The sequence below is a fragment of the Hyperolius riggenbachi genome, chromosome 1, assembly GCF_040937935.1.
Source record: "Hyperolius riggenbachi isolate aHypRig1 chromosome 1, aHypRig1.pri, whole genome shotgun sequence".
Lineage (NCBI taxonomy): Eukaryota > Metazoa > Chordata > Amphibia > Anura > Hyperoliidae > Hyperolius > Hyperolius riggenbachi.
The window spans coordinates 229,042,419-229,065,028 of NC_090646.1; the positions used below are offsets into that span (position 1 = coordinate 229,042,419).

Consider the following 22,610-nt stretch of genomic DNA (forward strand, 5'->3'; position numbering starts at 1 on the left):
TATATGTATGCATAATTTTTAAAAACTACTAATTGTACCATTCCTACATACCATATAACCTCATAAATATATTCATATGAATTACCTAAATAGACCAAACAGTACCCCCATATTTACAATCCCGACACCCATACCACATATCTATATATTCCCACATACATTAATGTCCTAGCCCCCACCCCCCAAAATGCAAGTAGAAGGAAATTAAGATTTTAGATCCAGTGTGGATCCCGGGCCCAGGTGCATGCACACACATCACACCTCACTGACCCAGGAAGCACACCAGATCGATGTCTATATTAAGTCCCTCAGGCCTCAAAGTTCCCATTCTTTGAATCCATTTTGTTTCTTCCTGTGATACCTTTCTCACCTTGTCACACCCTCTCCAATCTGGTATAATTTTTTGGAGCCCACAAAACGATAATTCCTTGGAGTCACAGTTATGATCCCTCCCAAAGTGAGCCGACAGACTATGGTTGGGGTACCCTTTACCAATATTACGGACATGCTCCCCCATCCTTTCCTTTAGAGTCCTTGTTGTTCTCCCAATATACTGCCATCCACACTTACACCAAGCAAGGTTACCGGTTGCTTTACCAGTCTAGTAGAATGACCTGGCTTTGGTTTTCTGAGATGTGGCAGCTTGCTATTGGTCATTCACTTAACAAGCCATTGTATCCCAGTCTGACTATGTTTACATACAGTATGTCCCTCCCCATGCCTGGCTTCTGGACAATGGCTGAAGTGAAATAAATTATAGGGCTTTTAACGTATTATAATTACAAGGACCATTTTGTAAGCTGGAGTGCTTTCTTCTTTTGACTTTAGCTTCGTTTTATAGCAAACCTGTGTAAAGTACCAGTAATGCCCTCTATCAGCAGCTCTTGCACAGCGGGAGCCCACCTCACTTACTATGGTATATACCCAGGCTGACAGGGCCCGTTACATGTAGAGTACCAAGCGTGTGCAAATAGACACCACGGTGTGTAAGGTTGGCAAAGACAATGAACATAACAGAGTGCGCAGACACCCTATGGAGCCTGCTTACCTAGTACTATATAGGATTATTGCACACAAGTTCACTTTACAGAGGGAAATGTAACAGTCATTCCAAATGAAGGATGACATTGATTCATCAAACATTGAATCAATGCCATTGATTCATTCATAACTAAAGATTATTCATTAGTTTTAAGAAAAATGTGCTTGTTTCATGTATAATCTAACATTGTTATACCAGAGTTCCATCAGGCAATGTACGCAATATACGTTGTCATTTATTGTATCACTATGCAGTGTGAATGTAGGTATTAATGTCACTGACATATAAGGTTATTGTACTATGAGTTCCTCACCTCTACAGCAAATACCATGTGAGCTCTGTGTTTATTGACTTTAATATATAACTAAGTAATAATGAATGAGTTTGATTTCAACATGCATCGCTCTGTTTAGCCTTTTTATTTATGCAGCAGAAACAGCAGTGTGGTGGTTATGGACTGTAGTAGGTGTGACGCCGGGCGACGCCCAGTCGTCCGAGGATTCGCGGCCGATTGTCCGATCGCAACCGTGATCGGAAAACTGACATTCTTTATTTTTAAAATAGAAGTTTTTCCTTCCTGCCTTCCCCCCCCCCTTTTGCCATGAGGGCTGAATGGGCCTGCGTTAGCATATGGCTAAAGCAACCTGGTTTAGCAAGAAATCCTGTTAAGGCTCCCGGAAAAGCTCTGGTGACACTAATGTGCTAATTGGGCAGAGCTGAAATACCAACAGAGTCTATTCAACAGGGGAAGCTAGCACAGCATGAGGTCTATTGACACCTACATTCCTCCCAGTCTTGACGGCACCGACTAAACTGAGTATGGAATGCATGGTGTTGATAACTTTGTCACATTTTGCAAATACCATCCATGGGAGGAATATGAAAATTACATAATTTTGTTTCCCTAATTCTGTAGAATATGGTGATACTAGACATAGCCAGGTAACCCGAGCAGGGGCTGAGATATGAATAATGGGGTCCCCGTGCGCCCCAAATATTGCAAGTTTGATGTCCTATGAACGTGTATTCTCAGCCCAATCTGAATATGAAATCGGTTTGCATGTGCGACAAAACCCCGGCGGGGTATGAAATTGGACATATTTTGTGGATGGCTGGAAGTTCCTCCCCTGAGAACTCACTGCCTGACACGCCCCTGGGCTGAGCTTGAGACTCCGCCCAGAAATGTCAGTGCTCAAAACTGATTGCATGAGGACCCCCAGCCAATTCCCCCACTTTCCATCATACCGAAAAGACTGCCACTGCTTGGGGAAATAGCAGTGGCCATCTTGCAGGCGGAGCAACGGCCATGTGGTTCGGCCATATTGCGAACTAACTGCAACAAAGGAACTTTGTCTTTTCCCGAACGGACTTTCCACAGAATCATAAGTATTTGTTCTTTTTATCCCTTTTTCTTTTATGTACTGTGTTATCACTGTCTCTCATCATTTAATTGTTCAGGATTGTCTGTATATATTAATTATTTATATTGTAACAAATAAAGGCTTTTTAAAAGGTCTTTACCTCTCAGTAAAACCTTCTATTCAGTATACACAGACGAGACCTAAACTTCCGAAGGGACGCTACTGTTTTGATAGATAGATAGGAATTGCACAGTTTTAACCGGTTGTTTGTTTCACAGGTCTATAGCCAGTTAGCAGTTATCTCTGGGCTGATAGAAAACAGAGATGGTGGCAAATCTACCCCTGGGTTGGAGTAAAAGTGTATTTTCGTAACCTCACAGGCTCCCTACTGCGTCGTGACGCTCAAACTCCGCCAATTCTACGCAGATTGCGTCCATAGCTCTCAATCTGTGTGCTAGAATCGGATCGGACGGTTTTGCGTGTTCACGGCCAGTGGGGCTCGTGTGACAGTGGTCGGCAGCGTTTGGGATCTGTGTGTGCTGATAGTATCTCAGGTAGGGCTATCGAATTAGCCCTATCGAGAAACGAACTAATTCGTTGGTAGTGACTGAGTGCAATATATTTTTCATATATACAGAGAGACTGTGTAACCAGTACCCCTCCCCTAAGTTTTCTTTTATTTGGCATGGAAATGTCCGGGAATTACAAGGTCATGGTCCTATCCGACCTGCAGAGTCTGTGCGAGGCGAGAGGCATGGACATCCGCGGCAAGAAACAGCAGGACCTGATAACGGACTTGTACCGATGGGATAGCCAGAATCTGCGGACGCTGGAGGTGTCCACTGTGGAGGACACCGGCTCATCTAACGCAAGTCGAGGGGAACCAGAGACTGAAGATCCTGTGCGTACCGAGGTTGAGCAACCCGCGGGCAATGCGGCAACAGATACGCAGGAGGCTGTCAGTGTGATCCCCGACCCCAGAACCCCTGAAAGTACTCGCCTGGAACCGGCCAGTACTGGACTGTCCAGTTATGTTGATCCAGTAATGCAGCAGGCATTGCAAAAGCTGATGGAAACTGATGTGGACAAGTACCTGCAGTACATGGCGGAGCAAAAGCGAGAGGAACGCCAATCTGCAGAGGCGCGGGAGAGACGACAGCATGAGCTGAACATGGCGAAAGTGCAGCAAGCCAGCCGGAGTTCAACGCCCAGCCTCCCTGCTGAAGGGACTGCCGCTCCAGTAAGTGCAAAATTTAAATTTGCTATTATCGAAAAAGACACTGACATTGACTTGTTTTTGAGGTCTTTCGAAAAGGCCTGCCGTCAGTATCGTCTGTCCCAAGACCAGTGGGCCAGACATCTGACACCCTTGCTGCGCTACAAAGCGCTTGATGCTTTCTCAGAGCTGCCTGTGGAAAAGGACAATGATTATACCGCTATAAAGGAGGCTATAATCACTAAGTACCAGCTGACGCCAGAAGCCTACCGGAAAAGGTTCAGGTCCTGGCAGAAAAAATCTACTGATTCTTATCAAGATGTGGTCAGCAGTCTGCTCACCACACTCCGCCAGTGGACGCTAGGCCTCACTAAAGGGTCTTACGGTGTCCTGGAGGACTTAATCGTCCTGGAGCAGTTTCTGAACATTTGCCCGGCTGATGTACGCCAGTTTGTGCTGGAGCGCCGACCGGCGTCAGCGACGGTCGCTGCAGACCTCGCTGAGACCTTTGCAACGACCAGGGTGCCGGAGACCCGCAGGACTGCCCCATCTAGCTGGAGAGGAGGTCAGTCCCACAATTTTGCAGACTCTCCTACCTCTGTGAGCCGTGCGCCCCAGAGGCCCTCCAGCGCAGCTGCTGCGTCCAGGCCTGCAGTAACAGAGGGCATCACCTGTCACTTTTGCCGCAAGCCCGGACACATGAAGTTTAACTGCCCGGAGCGGAGGCAGACCGCGCCAGCTCCTGCACCACCTACACCTCGCCCACGGCAACTGCCGCCAGCCAGCGCACCCCAGCCGGGAGCACCCAACAACGTCATGTTCGCAGGTGGGAGAGGGATCCACTCCGCTACGAGCAACCACCAGCTGGTTACAGTGAACGACCAGCTTGTTACCGGTTTCCGCGACACTGGAGCGGATGTCACCCTGGTGCGTGCGCACCTGGTCCCGACGGAAAATATCCTCCCTGACAAATACCTTACCCTCACTGGAGTGGGGGGCACTCTTTCTCGCATTCCCCAGGCTCGGGTGTCCATCGATTGGGGGGTGGGGGTTCAAGAGAAGGTTGTTGGGGTCCTGGACCAACTGCCGGTCCCAGTTTTGTTGGGGACCGACCTGGGCAAGCTTGTGTCCTATTATGAACCTGCCCCAAGCCCCTCAGACTGCCAGGAGGGAGACGGACTCTCCGCCCACACTAAGGTACTTTGCACCAAGGGGCAAGAACAGGGGGGAGGTGGGTTGAATGTGCCCAGTCCAGGGGTACCGAGTCCAATAGTACCTGTGTCACAGGTACCTGTGTTTGATATACCGATTGTTTGTGATGAAAATGTTGTTGTACCTGTCACTGTAATTCATGCATGCAGCCAGGATGTGAGTAATGCCAGTATGTGCCAGTCTGAAGGTGTACCTGTACTGGCAGTAACACGCAGCCGCGCTGCTCAGAACCTGGGCTCAGAGCAGGTGGAAGAGGTTCCGGCCTCCTCCCCCTCCTCTGACCACAGGGATGGTAGCCTTCAGCCACTAACTGCATATGCCACGGGCCAGCTGGCTGAGAGCGAGAGTGCTGCATTTGTGCAAGCACTCCAGACTGACCCTAGCCTCGAGGCACTCAGAAGGCAGGCTTCGGAGCCCCTCACGAATGAAGATACCTTCAAGGTATATTGGGAAGGTGGTAAGCTGTACAGCGAGCCTGTACAGCCCACCGAAGGTGAAACAAGTGTGGGTACCAAGTTGCTTGTGGTACCCAGTGCCTTCCGGGGGCATGTGCTGAAGTCCGCACATGACATTCCCCTGGCAGGGCACTTGGGAATCCACAAGACACTTGACCGTATCCAGGGTCATTTCTACTGGCCCAGGATGCGGATCGATGTGACCAACTATTGCCGCTCATGTACTGTTTGCCAAAAGGTAAAACGGGCTGGGAACCCCCGCAAGGCTCCCTTGTGTCCACTGCCAATCATAGGTGAGCCCTTTCACAGAGTGGCAGTCGACATAATTGGACCATTGCCCACTCCCAGCAGCAGTGGCAAAAGGTACATCCTGACGGTGGTGGATTACGCCACCCGCTATCCTGAGGCCATGGCGCTTTCCTCCCTGAGGGCGGACAAGGTAGCAGACGCGCTACTTAACATTTTCTCCCGAGTCGGGTTCCCTGCGGAGATGCTCTCCGATCAGGGATCCCAGTTTATGTCCGAACTCATGGAGGCCCTGTGCAAAAAGATACACATGACGCACATTGTCTCCAGTCCCTACCACCCGCAGACCAATGGACTGTGTGAACGGTTCAACGGGACGCTGAAGCAAATGCTGACCACGTTTGTTGAGTCGCAAGGTGGGGACTGGGAACGATACCTGCCTCATCTGTTGTTTGCGTACAGGGAGGTGCCGCAGGAGTCAACCGGGTTTTCCCCGTTTGAACTCCTGTATGGGAGGAATGTCCGAGGACCCTTACAATTGATGCGGGAGACATGGGAGGGCAAGGGCGACCCCACTGATGTCTCCGTGGTCGATTACGTCCTCAAGTTCAGGGACAAAATGGAGTCCCTGTCCGCAGTAGTGACCAACAACCTGGCCCAGGCTCAGGCCAAACAAAAAGCATGGTACGACCGCACTGCTGGAGAGCGGTCATTTGATGTGGGTGACAAGGTATATGCCCTTCTTCCCGTGAGGCAGAACAAGCTGCAAGCAGCCTGGGAGGGGCCTTTTACTGTAGTGCAGCGGTTAAACCCTCTGACGTATCTAGTGAACATGGGGGGCAGGAAGCAGAAGAGCTTTCATGTAAACATGCTGAAGGCCCACCATGACAGGACCCAGTATGCGCTGCCAGTGTGCAGCCGGTTAGAGCAGGGAGAGGCAGACCCCCTGTTAGACCTGCTGGCTGACGTACGAGATGTGGACGGCGACCTAAACGTCAATCCACAGCTCGCCTCAGCCCAGCAAGAGCAGTTACAGAAGGTGCTGGGCCAGTACCAGCACACCTTCTCCGGTATCCCGGGGCGGACCAGTATGGCGGTGCATGGGGTAGATACAGGTACCCATCCCCCCATCAGGCAATCCGCTTACCGTGTCTCTCCCGAGGTACAGGCGGACATGCAGAAGGAGGTGAGGGAGATGCTGGAGTTAGGGGTGGTTCAAAAGTCCAGTAGTGCCTGGGCAGCCCCTGTTGTCCTGGTCCCCAAGAAGGACCAGACAACTCGGTTCTGCGTAGACTACAGGAAACTGAACGCCATCACCACTACAGACGCCTACCCCATGCCTCGCATTGATGAGCTGCTAGATACACTGGCATCAGCCAGGTACCTATCAATCATGGATCTGAGCCGGGGGTATTGGCAGATACCACTTGCACCTGACGCGAGGCAAAAGTCGGCCTTCATCACCCCTTTCGGCCTCTTCGAGTTCACGATGATGCCCTTTGGGATGAAGAACGCCCCCGCCACGTTTCAGCGGGCCGTGAACGACCTGCTAGAGGGAATGCAAGGGTTCGCTGTAGCGTATCTGGATGACATTGCGGTGTTCAGCCCCACCTGGGAAGAACACCTCAAACACCTGTCCCAGGTACTAGAGAGGCTGGCCATGGCCAATCTGACGGTTAAACCGAGTAAGTGTCAGATTGGCATGACCGAGGTGCAGTACTTAGGTCACCGGGTGGGGGGTAACACCCTGAAACCTGACACGGGAAAGGTGGACGCCATCCTGGCATGGCCTCGACCTATCACGAAAAAGCAGGTCCAGGCGTTCCTGGGGACCGCCGGCTACTATAGGAAATTTGTTCCCGCCTATAGTACACTGGCGAAGCCCCTGACCGATGCCACTAGCAAGAAGCACCCCAAGGTTGTTAGCTGGACCCCCGCTTGCGAGAATGCCTTCCAGGCCTTGAAGCAGGCCCTCGCAAGCGCCCCTGTGCTTCAGGCCCCAGACTTCAGTCGTCGGTTTGTGGTGCAAACCGATGCCTCTGACTACGGTCTCGGCGCAGTCCTCAGCCAGGTGGATGGAAAGGAGGATGAACACCCTATCCTCTACCTGAGCCGGAAGCTCCTGCCCCGAGAGGTAGCCTACTCCACAACTGAAAAGGAGTGCCTGGCGATCGTGTGGGCCCTACAGAAACTGCAGTCGTATCTGTACGGCCGCTCCTTCACGATCGTCACTGATCACAATCCCCTGAGTTGGCTAAACCGTACTGCTGGAACCAACGGCAAGCTCCTACGGTGGAGCCTGTCATTGCAGCAGTACGACTTTACGATCCAACACAAAGCAGGCAGCCGACACCAAAACGCTGATGGGCTGTCGCGGTGTCAGGGGGAACCCGACCCAACAGCACCAATAGCTGCTACGGAAGGCGTCCTGTTGACACCTCCCTGAGCAGAGCTCGGGAAGGGGGAGGTGTGACGCCGGGCGACGCCCAGTCGTCCGAGGATTCGCGGCCGATTGTCCGATCGCAACCGTGATCGGAAAACTGACATTCTTTATTTTTAAAATAGAAGTTTTTCCTTCCTGCCTTCCCCCCCCCCCTTTTGCCATGAGGGCTGAATGGGCCTGCGTTAGCATATGGCTAAAGCAACCTGGTTTAGCAAGAAATCCTGTTAAGGCTCCCGGAAAAGCTCTGGTGACACTAATGTGCTAATTGGGCAGAGCTGAAATACCAACAGAGTCTATTCAACAGGGGAAGCTAGCACAGCATGAGGTCTATTGACACCTACATTCCTCCCAGTCTTGACGGCACCGACTAAACTGAGTATGGAATGCATGGTGTTGATAACTTTGTCACATTTTGCAAATACCATCCATGGGAGGAATATGAAAATTACATAATTTTGTTTCCCTAATTCTGTAGAATATGGTGATACTAGACATAGCCAGGTAACCCGAGCAGGGGCTGAGATATGAATAATGGGGTCCCCGTGCGCCCCAAATATTGCAAGTTTGATGTCCTATGAACGTGTATTCTCAGCCCAATCTGAATATGAAATCGGTTTGCATGTGCGACAAAACCCCGGCGGGGTATGAAATTGGACATATTTTGTGGATGGCTGGAAGTTCCTCCCCTGAGAACTCACTGCCTGACACGCCCCTGGGCTGAGCTTGAGACTCCGCCCAGAAATGTCAGTGCTCAAAACTGATTGCATGAGGACCCCCAGCCAATTCCCCCACTTTCCATCATACCGAAAAGACTGCCACTGCTTGGGGAAATAGCAGTGGCCATCTTGCAGGCGGAGCAACGGCCATGTGGTTCGGCCATATTGCGAACTAACTGCAACAAAGGAACTTTGTCTTTTCCCGAACGGACTTTCCACAGAATCATAAGTATTCGTTCTTTTTATCCCTTTTTCTTTTATGTACTGTGTTATCACTGTCTCTCATCGTTTAATTGTTCACGATTGTCTGTATATATTAATTATTTATATTGTAACAAATAAAGGCTTTTTAAAAGGTCTTTACCTCTCAGTAAAACCTTCTATTCAGTATACACAGACGAGACCTAAACTTCCGAAGGGACGCTACTGTTTTGATAGATAGATAGGAATTGCACAGTTTTAACCGGTTGTTTGTTTCACAGGTCTATAGCCAGTTAGCAGTTATCTCTGGGCTGATAGAAAACAGAGATGGTGGCAAATCTACCCCTGGGTTGGAGTAAAAGTGTATTTTCGTAACCTCACAGGCTCCCTACTGCGTCGTGACGCTCAAACTCCGCCAATTCTACGCAGATTGCGTCCATAGCTCTCAATCTGTGTGCTAGAATCGGATCGGACGGTTTTGCGTGTTCACGGCCAGTGGGGCTCGTGTGACAGTAGGGAAGTGAATATAACACACGCAGATCGCTCACCACCTGAATAGCTTATGAATTCTTAATAGTGGAAGCCTAGTCATGTCCCCTTCCATGTCATAAGGCCAGTACTTCAGTCTGGGTACCAATACATGGTGACATGATGCAGAGTGTGGTCACACTGGGGAGGTGGGCCAGTACTACGTGCAGTCAGAATCCAGTCAGTTGGACTGAGTAGGATGATTGCGGGCAGAGGAAGAGGAGACATGTCCCAGCACACTATTTAATGTCAACTGATGCTTCAGTTTGAGGGTCCCAACATAGCACCAGACAATGCATATATCATGCAGTGTTTTTATAGTATAAAATAACACAGGTCATCCATATGTAAAATACATAACCCTAGGGGTTCCTTTTTTTTTTAATTCTTATTGATTCAGGGGGTACATGTACTTGTCACAATCAAATAATTGTATGTTTTATTTTTTAAGAATGGGTAATACTATATACATATATATATATATATATATACTCTCCCCTTTTGTGTCTTGAAAATTATCATACATTTCATTTATCATGTTTCATTGCCAATTCTGTATTTTGTGTCATTTTTGTATTTTGTCACTAATTATGTACTGTTACTTGTATATTGGTGTACACTATTGTCTGTATTATTATGTCCCCCATGTTCGTTTCTTACTTTGTACACCGCCACGCAATATGTTGGCGCTTTATAAATCAATAATAATAATAATAATAAAAATGATAAATATAACTGAAGAAATGTATATTAAAAGTATGCAGCTAGATTCACACTTAGATGCATTGCGTTGAGTTGCAGTGAGTTGTGTCCAGTTGCATCGCATTGAAAAAAGCATGCTGCAACACAGCTCAAAGCAACTAATGCAACGGATCTGTGAATCCAGCCTTAGGGAATGTTTGGAGAGCATTTATATATAATTAAGGTTGCACTACCAATAAATGTAATGGTGTCCAGAGCTAAATGGAAAACCTGATTGGCCGATACTGCTCTCTATCACTAGGCCCACTGACAGACTTAATAATAATCTATTTTTCCCTTTGAAAAGCTTCTGAAAATGACAAGTTGACATTTGGAGCCCCATATATGTGAATATCAGGATGTTGTAGCCAGGGGGGCTGAATTTGTGAAGGAATGTTGGGTGTACTGTGGTAAAATGATAGTTATAAACAAGCCCATCTCATCTGCTGTGATTGATTCCATTTCCTAGTGGTATCCTCTTGACAGGCTTTTTGTGAAGTGTGTTTAGTGTCCTCAAGGCAGGCATCAAACACCTACGTTTTAGGATATACATAATTAAAAAGCCACATAAACTCACCACTCAAACCAAACATTCATCACTCTGTCAGATACTAGTATGTGATAAAACTCCTTTTCACACTGAGCACATTCCCCCCCCCCCTCCCCACCACTAAATGAGCTGTCCAGTGGTGTCACATGCATAAATAAACATAGCATGGAGACCAATAGTGAGATCAAACCTTCAGAGACCAATCTCTGCTCAGCTTATAGATGCTACATTGGGAGCAACTTGAGGACCAGACCTTACTTCACACATATTTCAGCCACTCTTTACCTTCTGCAATCAGAGAAACACAGTAGTACTCTCTGTTGAAAATCATGATACTGTATGTCCTAAATGCATTTAGTTTACTTGAAATAAATGAAAGCTGGCTGTTGCAGGTTGATGCACAGTATTTTATTTTTGATACATGTAGGTTCCATAATAGTAGAACAGAGAAGAGGCTTTACCTGAAAATTCACGTAATTATTATTTTTACACAGCCCTGACATTTTCTGCATTGCTGTATAAAGTATATTGTCTTATCACTAACTGTCCCTCAGAGGGACTCACAACCTAATCCCTACCAAAGTCAAATGTCCATCATAGTCTGGGGCCAATTTCGGGGAAGCCAATAAACTTAAGATGTGAGAGGGAACCAGAGTGCCCAGAGGAAACCCACGTAGACGGGGAGAACATACAAACTCCTTGCAGATAGTGTTCTGGCTGGGATTCGAACAAGGAACCAGCGCTGTAAGGCAAGATTGCTATCCGCTATTTCACCGTACTGCCCTGTGATTCCCAGAAGAGAAAGCATTCTTGCCCTGAAGCTGTGTAGATGGTATTTGGGGCTTTTATACTTTTTTTTCAAGATTTTGTTCAAATTCTCCATAGACATTAGTCATTACATTACATTCCCAGCCTATGTTGGATTGCCATTGCCGTGTGTATGCATGCCCTGAGACAGGGACAGATACTGACTGATAGCAGAGGGCATGATGATTGGACTTCCCTTGGGCTCAGCTTAGCCTGCCTGTCCAGAGCATAGGAAAGCATGGCTGGCATTGAGCACCTGCAGTTTTTATAACTCCAATGTTTTGGGCAAGAGGATGTACTTGATCAGATGGCACATTCTAAATGCCATTGTATATTTACTGTATGATAAGCTTGCATAGAATGATGCATGGTAAGCAGGGCCGGATTTAAGCAAAGGCCACATAGGCCATGGCCTAGGGCACCACAGGATCAAGGGCGGTGGACAACAGGCTATAATAGGTGGAAGGGAATAGTCACCTGGCTACCTATACTTGAGGGAGGGGAGTCGTCAAGCTATCTATACCAAATGGGGGGGGGGTCATCTGGCTTCTTATACTAGAGGGAAGGGGGGTAAGGGTCTTCAGGATACCTAAACTGGAGGAAGGGGGGGGGAGTGTCATTTGGCTATCTATACTGGAGTGAAGGGTCAATGGGCTACCTATACTGAAGGGGGGTGGATGCTGATAGTGGCCTTGGGCGGTAAAGAGAACAAATCCGTCCATGACGGTAAGGCTTATAAAGACTATCAATATATGTTGTTCTCATTTATACTTCATTATTATTTAGGTTTACTTGCTTTGTATGAAGTTGAACATATGTCCATGGGTAGCAGTATATGGTGGACGGGAAAGAGATTTTAATGTTATTCATCACCTTCTGTCCTGGTGACCCCTAGTGTATACATTAGTTCTAGTGGTCACCAAGACAGGAAATCCATTTTATTGAAAAAGGACACGGATGGTAAGAACAACCTGGTATAGGTTGTAAGAACATCCTATTTTTATTATTATGGAGTGGTTTTCTACATTAGCTTGCTGTTGAAAAAGTGCTGTGGTATAATAAAACAAGCATTTGCCATTTTGCTTGGCCTGAAACATGTCAAATATAACTATTTCAATTTGTTATAATTTGCTGCCTGTAAACAGTGCCATAGTAATGTTCTAGTAATGAAAATTAGTAATCGTAATGAAGATATTGTGGATAGGGGCTATATTTAACCTCAGAAAGATGTTGGCTACTACTACACCACACATGAGTAGCATAGAGAGGTAGTGACATTTGGAGTTTTGTCCTCCTTTGACCTCTAACGTCCTTAATCTTTGACTCGGCCTTAGCATGTGGTTTGCATGTCATATTCCCTGGCTGTTAATTTCCCCAGACAGCTGTCAAAAGATCCCAAACATTATGTAATATTATCGGTTAAGTTGAAAGTCACATTTGTTTCCCTGGAATGAAAAGAATTGGTCCTAGAAAACAAGTCACAAGTGTAGTTGTGTTCATAGCCAAAATGCATAACCTATTTACTGCATGTGAAGGTGGGTGCGCTAGCGCCGCTAGCTATCAACAGTGCAGGCCTTTCATATTTCACAAGTCTTCCAAGGGCTGTTCAGCACACTTGTCTGCTAGGCTTCAGTTGCTCTGCTATATCCGGCAGCTACAAGCAGCTCTCTGTCAGTTCTAGGAGGGAGGTGAATTACAGTGGTTCTCACTAACTTCCGACAATCGGATTTGAGAGAGACCAGGAGCCCAATGGTGCGATATCGTTTTCACATCAGAGGCGCTCATGCTCGATTTTTCATTGCTATAAGGCACTTTTATTGACCTGAAGAAGCGGGCTAACCCCCATGAAATGCATTGTCTTGATGTACTCAAACAAATAAACATTTTTCCCTGAAAGATTGGTTTGTCCTTTAGAAGAGGTAAGGCATATTACCGCTTTGTTTTAAAGTTCAGAGTAGAGATTGCAATTGTATACACTCAGGGCACCTCCACCATTGTTATTTTTAGATACTCAGTGAGTTCTGTACTGTGTACACTTTTTACAGGAAAACTTTATAACTTTCTTGTTTTCAAAGGACAACACGAGGGAGTGGAATATGGAGGCTGCCATATTTATTTCAATAGACTTTGCCTGTCTGTCCTGCTGATCCTCTGCTTCTAATACTTCTAGTCATAGAGCCCGAACAACATGCAGCAGATCAGGTGTCTGACATTATTAGCTGCAGGTGTGTTTCAGGTGTGTGACTCCAGCCTCCGACACTAATGAAACCAGCAAGATCATCAGGTCACCAGGCAACTGGCATAGTTTATTAGGGAATAAATATGGCAGCCTCCATATCCCTCTCACTTCAGTTGTCCTTTGTCCTTTAGCTGTTAACAATCTTAGATAGGGACTAACACTATTACAGAGCTGTGTTCCAAGTAGGGAACAGATTGGGGGGGGGGGGGGGGGATTTAAGTTTAAACAAATCCTTTCTGCTTACACAGTTCCCTAGTCCCAACACTTAACTTAAAGGTGATAAATAGACTTTGTCTGTGCTTGCATGCTTTTGTTGAGACACCATGGCATCCCTTTACTGTTCTATGCTGTGGTCTTTCTGCAAATCTGCTTATGATCAAGGATGGAGAGCTGAGATGTTTAAATGGTTACATCTTATTAGCAGGAAGATGATACTACATAAAAGTCCTAAGGTTTAGCTCCAGCACTGCTCTATCCCTGACCCCAACCACAGCTCTTCTTGTGCTAATGGGCCAATGTCAACACAGTCTCTCTTCAGTGGAACTGAAGGAAGGCTCTGCTGAAGTCTATATAAAATGGTGTGGGCAAGAGTGCTGCTGCTGGTGAACCTGACATATTTTAGTTTTTCAGTTTTAGATGCATAAATTATGCACCTTCACTGAACCTTACCTTAGTTATTTAAAATAACTCTGAAGGTACTATAAAAAAAATAAAAACCATAAGGTGCTGACACAATCTGAAGTCCTCGACCCCTGCAAGTTCTGCCTCCAATATGTTAATTGTTAAAGCTCCGTGTAACATCACACTGGGGGGAGAGGGGGTGGTACAGCACAAACTAGATAGGTATACAGCCAGTATATCAGTGCTGCTGAGTTTTGATATGACCTTTTTAATTTTTTGAGATTTCAAGCAGGTCAAGCAGGTCTGCATTCATTGTTAATGTCCCCTGTGACTTTATTATAGGACAAGTGAGTGTTAAAGGAGAGAATCATCTTAAAATTGACATGTTAGGGTTTGTGGAGTTTTTAAACCAACAGTAATGCAGTGCGGGCTTTAAGCTGGCCATACACAAATCTGCCCGTAATCTGCTGCTCCAGTTAGGGAACAATCGGCTTGCCATATTGAGCCATTATATGATATAGCCATGTATGACTAGGGTGTCTTTCAGTACCTTTATTTACAGTAATACAAGTTATTTTGTGTGCATACTGGAAGGCCTCTGCTGCAGAATCCACCAGGCAACCTAGACAGGTGTTAGGGCCTAATGGGTGTCAAATGGCTGACCTGACACCTTCTTTGACCTCTCTTTGCTTGAGCTTCCCAAAAGGACCACATGGGGGGGCCCAAGTCTACTATCTTGCCTAGGGCTCCATTACATCTCAATCCATCTCTGCTCAACTGTGGCTTAAGATAAACTGAGGCCGTCCTTTCAGCCCTTCCATAACCCTGGTTGCCAGCGAATTAATAAGCATGCAGCTATTAGCAGGTGTATCGTTTTTATTAGGTTTTTCTATGTGGGGTTTCTGTCAGGTGAATTTAGGATTTTCATTTATTGTGATTCACATTGTGAATGTTTGCAGGTTTGCTTAAGCCACCTAATCAGTGGTCAGGCTCAACCTCTTGACATTTTACATCTCTTGACGGCTCCAGAGGTGAGATATTCATGCTCAAGTTCCCAATGTTGTCTCCTGCAGTAGCTGTACTACAGCCCAGAGATGGAGGCACTCCTCAAGATCTCTATTCCAAGCTGTAAAATAAACAGTGAACGTAGCAACATAGCAAATCTTATCTGATAGATGTAATTGAAGACTCCTTGGATTTTATGAGTACATTGGTGATCCACACTGTGAAGGTGCCCATACATCTATAGGTTTGGCGGTCAATAAACCATCTGATTCAACAATTTGATAATTATTGTCGGATCAGTAATTCGATTCAATAATTATTATCGAATCCAATGAGTTGCTGCCACCAAAAGCATGCTCGATCAATGAAGCAACCAATTTCAGGGCCGAAATTGGTTGCATGTATCGATCGGACATGCTGCAAGATGTCGGGCCGACATGTTCGTTCGGGTGTGCTTCAGAAATGGATTGCAGTAATCGTGAACGGCAACCGCAATGGCACTGTCCCCCCAGTGTAAAATGTGTCCCCCTACCCCAGTGCCCTGTGCGGGGAAGCTGTGTTTATTATTGTTGCAGCCATCTCATCTTTATTTGGGTTGAAGGCCCCATCAAAGTTCTGCTAAGGAGACCAGTAATTTGTAATTATGCCTCTGTATCCATTCAAACTGAGATTCCTGTTTTTAGTGGACTGACCCTTTAAGAACTGTCCGTTAACTCACATTAAGTAATGGATTGGCCCCAAATGACATCCTTCACTGGTGTGTGCACTTTAAGACTCATGAATGAGTTTTCTTCAAACATCAGGCTCTCTCATATAGATGAAAATAATGGAAAGGTCAGTGAAAGAGCTGCCACCTGGAGTCCACTGACTTCACAGGCCAGATATTGACCAACCATCCGACCTTTCTCCAGGCGGTGGGGATAAAATGTGCTTTGTACAATATCAGTGCATCCGGGGTAACATGAAGGAGAACATCATTAGTAGATTGCATCCTGAGACTTACAAAAGAAGCAAGTACCGTAATCCCTAGAGAAGTCTTACGGCTGGTATAACAACCATTACACCAAAATAATGTGGCACAGTGGCTGTAAAGCAGATTAACAATATGCATTTTGTTAAAAAAAAAGTTTCTATCAACAAATTAAAAGACCCAAATTTTCTGCAGGTGCAGGCCCACCAAGAATGACAGCTGCCTACATCTGAAGCATGGTAAGAACATCTCTTTAGCTCTTTCTTGTTGCTAGATGGGACAACTTCCTGTTTTCCAAATGCCCATCTACCTTAGCTAACTCTTCTTCTGCTAAAGAGAAAGTGCTTTGTCAGAATTATTTCAATGTTAATCATTTTCATGGGAAAAAATGGCAATGGTTTTTATACCGGCTTTGTGGAAAAAGAACAGATATTTTTACTTTTTATTTTAAATTGCAGTCTAACCCCAGACATGGAAATGTTTTAACATAAAGCCAGAGCTATACTTTACGCTGCCCTAGGCATTCTGTTATAAGTTCTTCTATATATTGTTTTCTTCTTTTGTCTGCTGTTCTTGTTAAAGATAAGCTAATGAGAAAAACATTTGCATCTGTCCGCAGTCTCTTAAAAATGACTTTTTTTTAGATATCCCACAGTTTTATTTTATAATTAAATCTAGTTGTTAAGTCTTTACTGTTTCATTGTCTCTGCTCAATGACACCTTAATTGGATTATATCAGAGCTCAAATCTATGAAATATTGATCCTTTTTATCTCTTTCCTGCTCTCTAAAGCCATTTACTAACTGGAAAGTGTTTTATGGCTGTAACTACTTATCAGTGATGGTTATACTATAGACTGACCCAGTCCAACCCGGTCCCGACCCGGACAGAAACTGTAAAAACAATGGAGCATGAGCCAGCCTGGGGCCCCAGGAACTCTCACTGCCCGGGGCCCCAGAACCAGCATCTAACACCATATGTGAGCGAAGCCAAACCCTTGGAGCTGCCACCCCCAAGGCCGGTCTCCTACTGCTCTAAAACTTACCAAACACACAAATGGAGAAACTCACCTTTCTCCATTTGTGTGTCTGGACAGAAACTGTCACTGCATACCTGATGTTTAACTTTTTCAGGCAGAGAAAGAAAAAAGGAACACAGCCTAGTTATTTTTGTGCTTGGCACTGTACATACACGTCTATCTCATCATGTCACATGTCACCTCGATTGTCCTTTAAGTGATTATCATAATAACATTTAAAGCCAAAATAAACTATCTGAGATAGGATGCCTATTGCTTTACTTGCAGAGCGCCTGGTCTTCTAATGTTCAGTTTGAAGGGAGAATGGAGATTGCTGCATGTTTTTTGAGCTATAGAAAATCGTGTGACTCCTCTAAGTAGGCCACACATGCTTGCCTCTAGAGATGGCCAATGACATCCTAACAATGCTTGCTTATTGCAGATTGTATGCAAGTTTTTTTTTTTACACTATAGTTATATCTTACCAGTTTAATGCCAAACAATAACGATAACTTTCACACTTTCCTGACGCTTACCTGATTCTTGTTGTACTGCTTTGGTAATTATTATGAGATATATTTCTGAAACACATCATGAGCAGCACAGCACAAGAACTCTTGCTCCAGCAGTCCTAGTGTAAACTGAGTTTCAGGCTGAAAACAGACATGAAGGTCTCGTTTCCACTTGGAGAGCTTTTTGCATGCACACATTTCTCTGCACGTTGTGCATGCGCAGCTGGTTACAAACACACATGTTTTCACTAGCAGCATAATGTAAGACTTGGCAGGTATGGGGCCTGTAGCCACTGAGGGTACTGTGGGAACGGCAAAATGGAGATTATACTGTGGGTGCTACCTACACTGGAGGAGGGGGGCACTACTGCTGGCTATCTATACTAGTGGGGGAGCCTCTGGCTACCTATGCTGGGGACTATCTGGGGCTATTTCTAATACTGGGATGTACATCTGGCTACCATTACTGAGGGGCTACTTAAAGCAGATCCGAGATGAAAAACTAACTATAACAAGTAACTTGTCTATATATGTTATCTAAAGTATACATAGTTTACTCAGCATATCTATCTGCAAACAGCTTCAACAGTGTATGAATATTTATTCCTGTGATACAATGAAGGCAGCCATGTTCTGTTTGTCACATTGTCACAGGCTGAGAGCTAGAGATGCTATTAGCTTGCCTGTGAGTAAATTCAGCCTCCTCTCCTCCTCCCTCCTCCCCTCTGCCTCTGAAAGCAATGGCTAGTAACACCTCCCCCTCCCCCGCCTAGACTGAGCTCCTATAAGCTCTTGCTACTGTCTGAAAATGCCAAGGCACTGTGAAAAGCTGTGGGCGAGGCTTGTTTAGTTTTTAGGGATTTCGAGTATTAAAACAAAACAAAAAAAGTATTTGGCTTGAAGAATGCCCTATAAACTATATGAAAGGAACACAATTATGCAATGAGTAAAAGTTATCTCGGATCCACTTTAAAGGGAACATGAAGTGAGATGGATATGGAGGCTGCAATATTTATTTCCTTTTTTTTTTTTTTTTTTTCACTTTTTTTTATTGTTATTAAACAGAAGAGTTAACTTTTAACATCATAGAAAATTAGAAAACATTTTACAATTGTCAAAGGCATTTCTTCATGTTGAGATAATCAAGATTAGAATAAACGGGGAATAAGAGTTTTTCGTAGTGGTTTCTTGATGTTTGGTGAGTAATGGCAGATAAGTTCAGGTAGTCCCGGTAAGTATTCCTAAGAATATTTATTTCCTTTTAAGCAATGCCAGTTGCCTGGCTCTCCTTCTGATCTTCTGTTCGTAATACCTTTAGCCATAGACCGTAAACAAGCATGCAGCAGATTGGGTATTCCCTACATTATTGTTAGACCTGACTGGATTAGCTGCATCCTTGTTTCTGGTGTGATTCAGACACTACTGCAGCCAAACAGACCAGCAGAGCTGCCAGGCAATGGGTATTGTTTAAAAGCAAATAAATATGGCAGCGTCCATATAGTTCTCACTTCAGGTTTTCTTTAATACTGGAAAGCCTCTTTCACTGGTTAAAATTGGTGTGGGGTCAGTGCCTTACATTTTTTTGTGGGTGGGGGGGGGGGGGGGGTTGGGAGGGCAGCAACCAAAAAATATGCCAATATGCTATGGGGCCCCATTGGTTATATACTGTATAGCTATGCCCCTTGCACCAATAACAACTCAAAGTGCGCAGACCTTTTTCTACATTTACTAGTTTTTTGGTTGGAAACTTTTAAGACAGTACATAATGTATAAAAAAACATTCAGTAAGTCCAGCGTTTGTCCGGGTGAAAAGTTGTCTCAGTTAATCTGTAAGGAGATCCCATTTTAGCTAACACTTCATATTTATACAGCCCTGTAGAGGAGCAGTCCAGACCACTGGCTCCTGAGATCTTTAAGGTACAACCCAAATTATATTCATGCGCTATGCTGTTATCCAGGATATTTGTACATTTATGAATGCAATTTGCTGATTTATTTTACAGCTGTTTAAGCACTCTCTCTTCCCTTGCCCAGTCTATAAAATGGAATCTTAGAATGGTAGGCATTTCCTTTCATCTGGCACAGTTCCATTGTTTACGGTCTGTGTGGTCTGACTGCTTGCAACATGCCACTCTTTAGAAGGACCCTTTCGGTTTAATAAAGACATCTGTTTGCACCCGGACAAAGACGTTCTGTTAAGAGGCTTCAGACGCTGCAGGAAATCTGCAGTGTGTTTGGGGATAGTTCACAAAAAGCAAAAGTCTTCCAACAGACAATAGACATTATTCTCTGCATAAACTTTCCCAAATCATAGCATACTGATTTTTATCATTGCAGAAGACTTTGTTTCTGCTTAGCATATGGGTACTATGTGACATCTACAGCACAAATCAAGGCATATGTAAAAAATATGCCTTTAATATGGTGCTGTGTTTATTAAAACACACACACACACACACACACACACACACACACACACACACACACACACACACACACACACACACACACACACACACACACACACACACACACACACACACACACACACACACACACACACACACACACACACACACACACACACACACACACACACACACACACACACACACACACACACTAGCTTTGCAATCTTACTAGCTATGCATTCATTCTCCAGTGATACCCAACCCTGCATGCTTGATGAAAATTACTGTATCCAACATCCACAGTACTGCTCCGGGGCCTTCACACTTCATGTGGCTGCTCCGGGGCATTGGGCATTGACATTTCATGTGGAGCACATGCATTCAATGGAATAGTAATAATAAGAATAATTTCAGTATTTGTAAGGCGCTGTTTTCTGGGTGGGCTCAAAGTGCTTGCGAGGCAGCTACTAGAGTTCACTCAGTTAGCAGTAGCAGTTTTAGGCAGTGGCGTAGCAATAGGGGATGCAGAGGTTGCAACCACACTGGGGCCTTTGGGCTAGAGGGGCCCACTAAGACCCTCCTTCATACATCTTATTACCTTTTTATTGTTGCTATGCTGATAATGAATACCTATTTATGTGCATTGAATTGGGGTATCTTAAAAGACAAGGACAATGGTTTTCTGCCTTCATTTTTCTGCACCATACATATAGTTTATTGGGCATTCTTCTGCTCAAATGCTTTATTTTATTTTATTTATTACCTATTTGTATATAAATGAATGTATCCACCCCCAGCTCCTCCAGCGCCTAGGCATTCTGAGTCCCATGCTGCAAGAGGAGAAGGCTTTTGCTGAAGCATGCATGAGATTTCAGAGGCAAGGGGGCGGAGAGAGGAGGAGAGGGGGTGGAGTTTTCACAGGCTGAGGGGAGGAGATTCAGAGCAGCTTGCCTGTGTGTAATGTTACAAACAGAACATGGCCGCTCTCGTATCACAGGAAGAAATAATCATATACTGTTGTAGCTTTTTGCAGCTAGATTTACTGTGTAAACCATGTAAACTTTAGATAAGATATATAGACAAGTTACTTGTTATAGTTAGTTTTTTGTCTTGGATCTGCTTTAATAAACTGTTTCCTTACTCTAAATACACCTCTCTGTCATTGCAGCTGTGCTTGGTAGGTATCAGGGCTCCGTATCATTGCTTGGGACCCCGTGTAAAATTTGCACAGGGGCCTCAAGCTCCTTACTTACGCCACTGGTGTCAGGGAGTCTTGCTGTAACGATTGTGGAATTCTCTCCGTGATCAGCGCACAGGACGTGCGCTGACACTGCGGAAATCCTCCACAAGCGTATACTTTGAGGGAACCCAGCAAAAGGTGCAACGCACCTATAGAGGGAAATTCCTGTCGGCAGATGGAGCTGTGGAGTGCAGAGGAACAGATCCTCTGCCCTGCCACAGACGCCAGACAGGAATTGTACGAAGGGCAGAAACGCAGGACAAGATAACCCTGAAAGAGAGAGATCAAAGCGACAGAGGGTATGTGTGTCCACCAATCTAGTCGCCACCCTGCGACGATGAACACACAACCATGAAGATCAGGTGAGAAGGCAATCGCAAGAGATGGCGATTGCTAACAGCGACACAAGACCGAATAAGCACAGATGATGAATGTATGTGTGTCCACCAATCTAGCCGCCAACCTGCGATGGTGGACACACAACAGAGGAAACCAAGTGAGAACGCAATCGCAAGAGAAGCGACTGCGAATGAGAACGAGCACAGAGACAGATTGTATGTGTGTGCACCAATCCAGTCGCCAACCCGCGACGGCACACACACAACAGCAGATACGAAGTAGGAACGCAATCGCGAGAGAGGCGATTGCCAGAGGTGACACAAGGCTAAAGCAAGACAGGACACGAGAGTAGCAAAGCCACAGCAAATCATACAATGAGAAGATAAGGAAAATAACAAACGCTAACTAAACGCGAACACCGCACTCATTCGCAACAGCGAACACGTTTTCCACGCAGTCTCCGCGTGTTAAGCACAACAGAGACAAGCACGCCTAACTAACCACCGACAGACAAACATGAAACAGAGGACGCAAGCGCTTGCTTAACGGTTACCTCACCGAGCCTCCAGCAAGGATTCGTATCAGACAAGACAGATACACGAAAACAGGAATAAGTGAGAGATACGATCCACTGCTCTTTCCGCCAGAGTGAGTGCGATCCAAGTAAGGCAACAGAGCTAGCAGGATCCACTGCTCTTTCCGCCAGAGCTAGTGTGATCCAGGTATAGCAAGAGAGC

General features: G+C 45.5%; 1 protein-coding gene across 3 annotated transcripts in view; it reads left to right on the forward strand.

Moving 5' to 3' along the window:
* Nucleotides 1–22,610, forward strand: part of LEF1 (lymphoid enhancer binding factor 1) — a 169,744-nt gene that overhangs the window by 128,729 nt on the left and 18,405 nt on the right. Inside the window, exon 11 of one of the 3 annotated variants that reach the window (XM_068231183.1) lies at nucleotides 16,549–16,592. The exons of the other annotated variants lie outside the window; for them this stretch is intronic. Coding sequence (XP_068087284.1) covers nucleotides 16,549–16,586 — 38 coding nt within the window. The 3' untranslated portion in view covers nucleotides 16,587–16,592. The remainder of the gene's footprint in view (nucleotides 1–16,548; nucleotides 16,593–22,610) is intronic. 3 annotated transcript variants of the gene reach the window in all.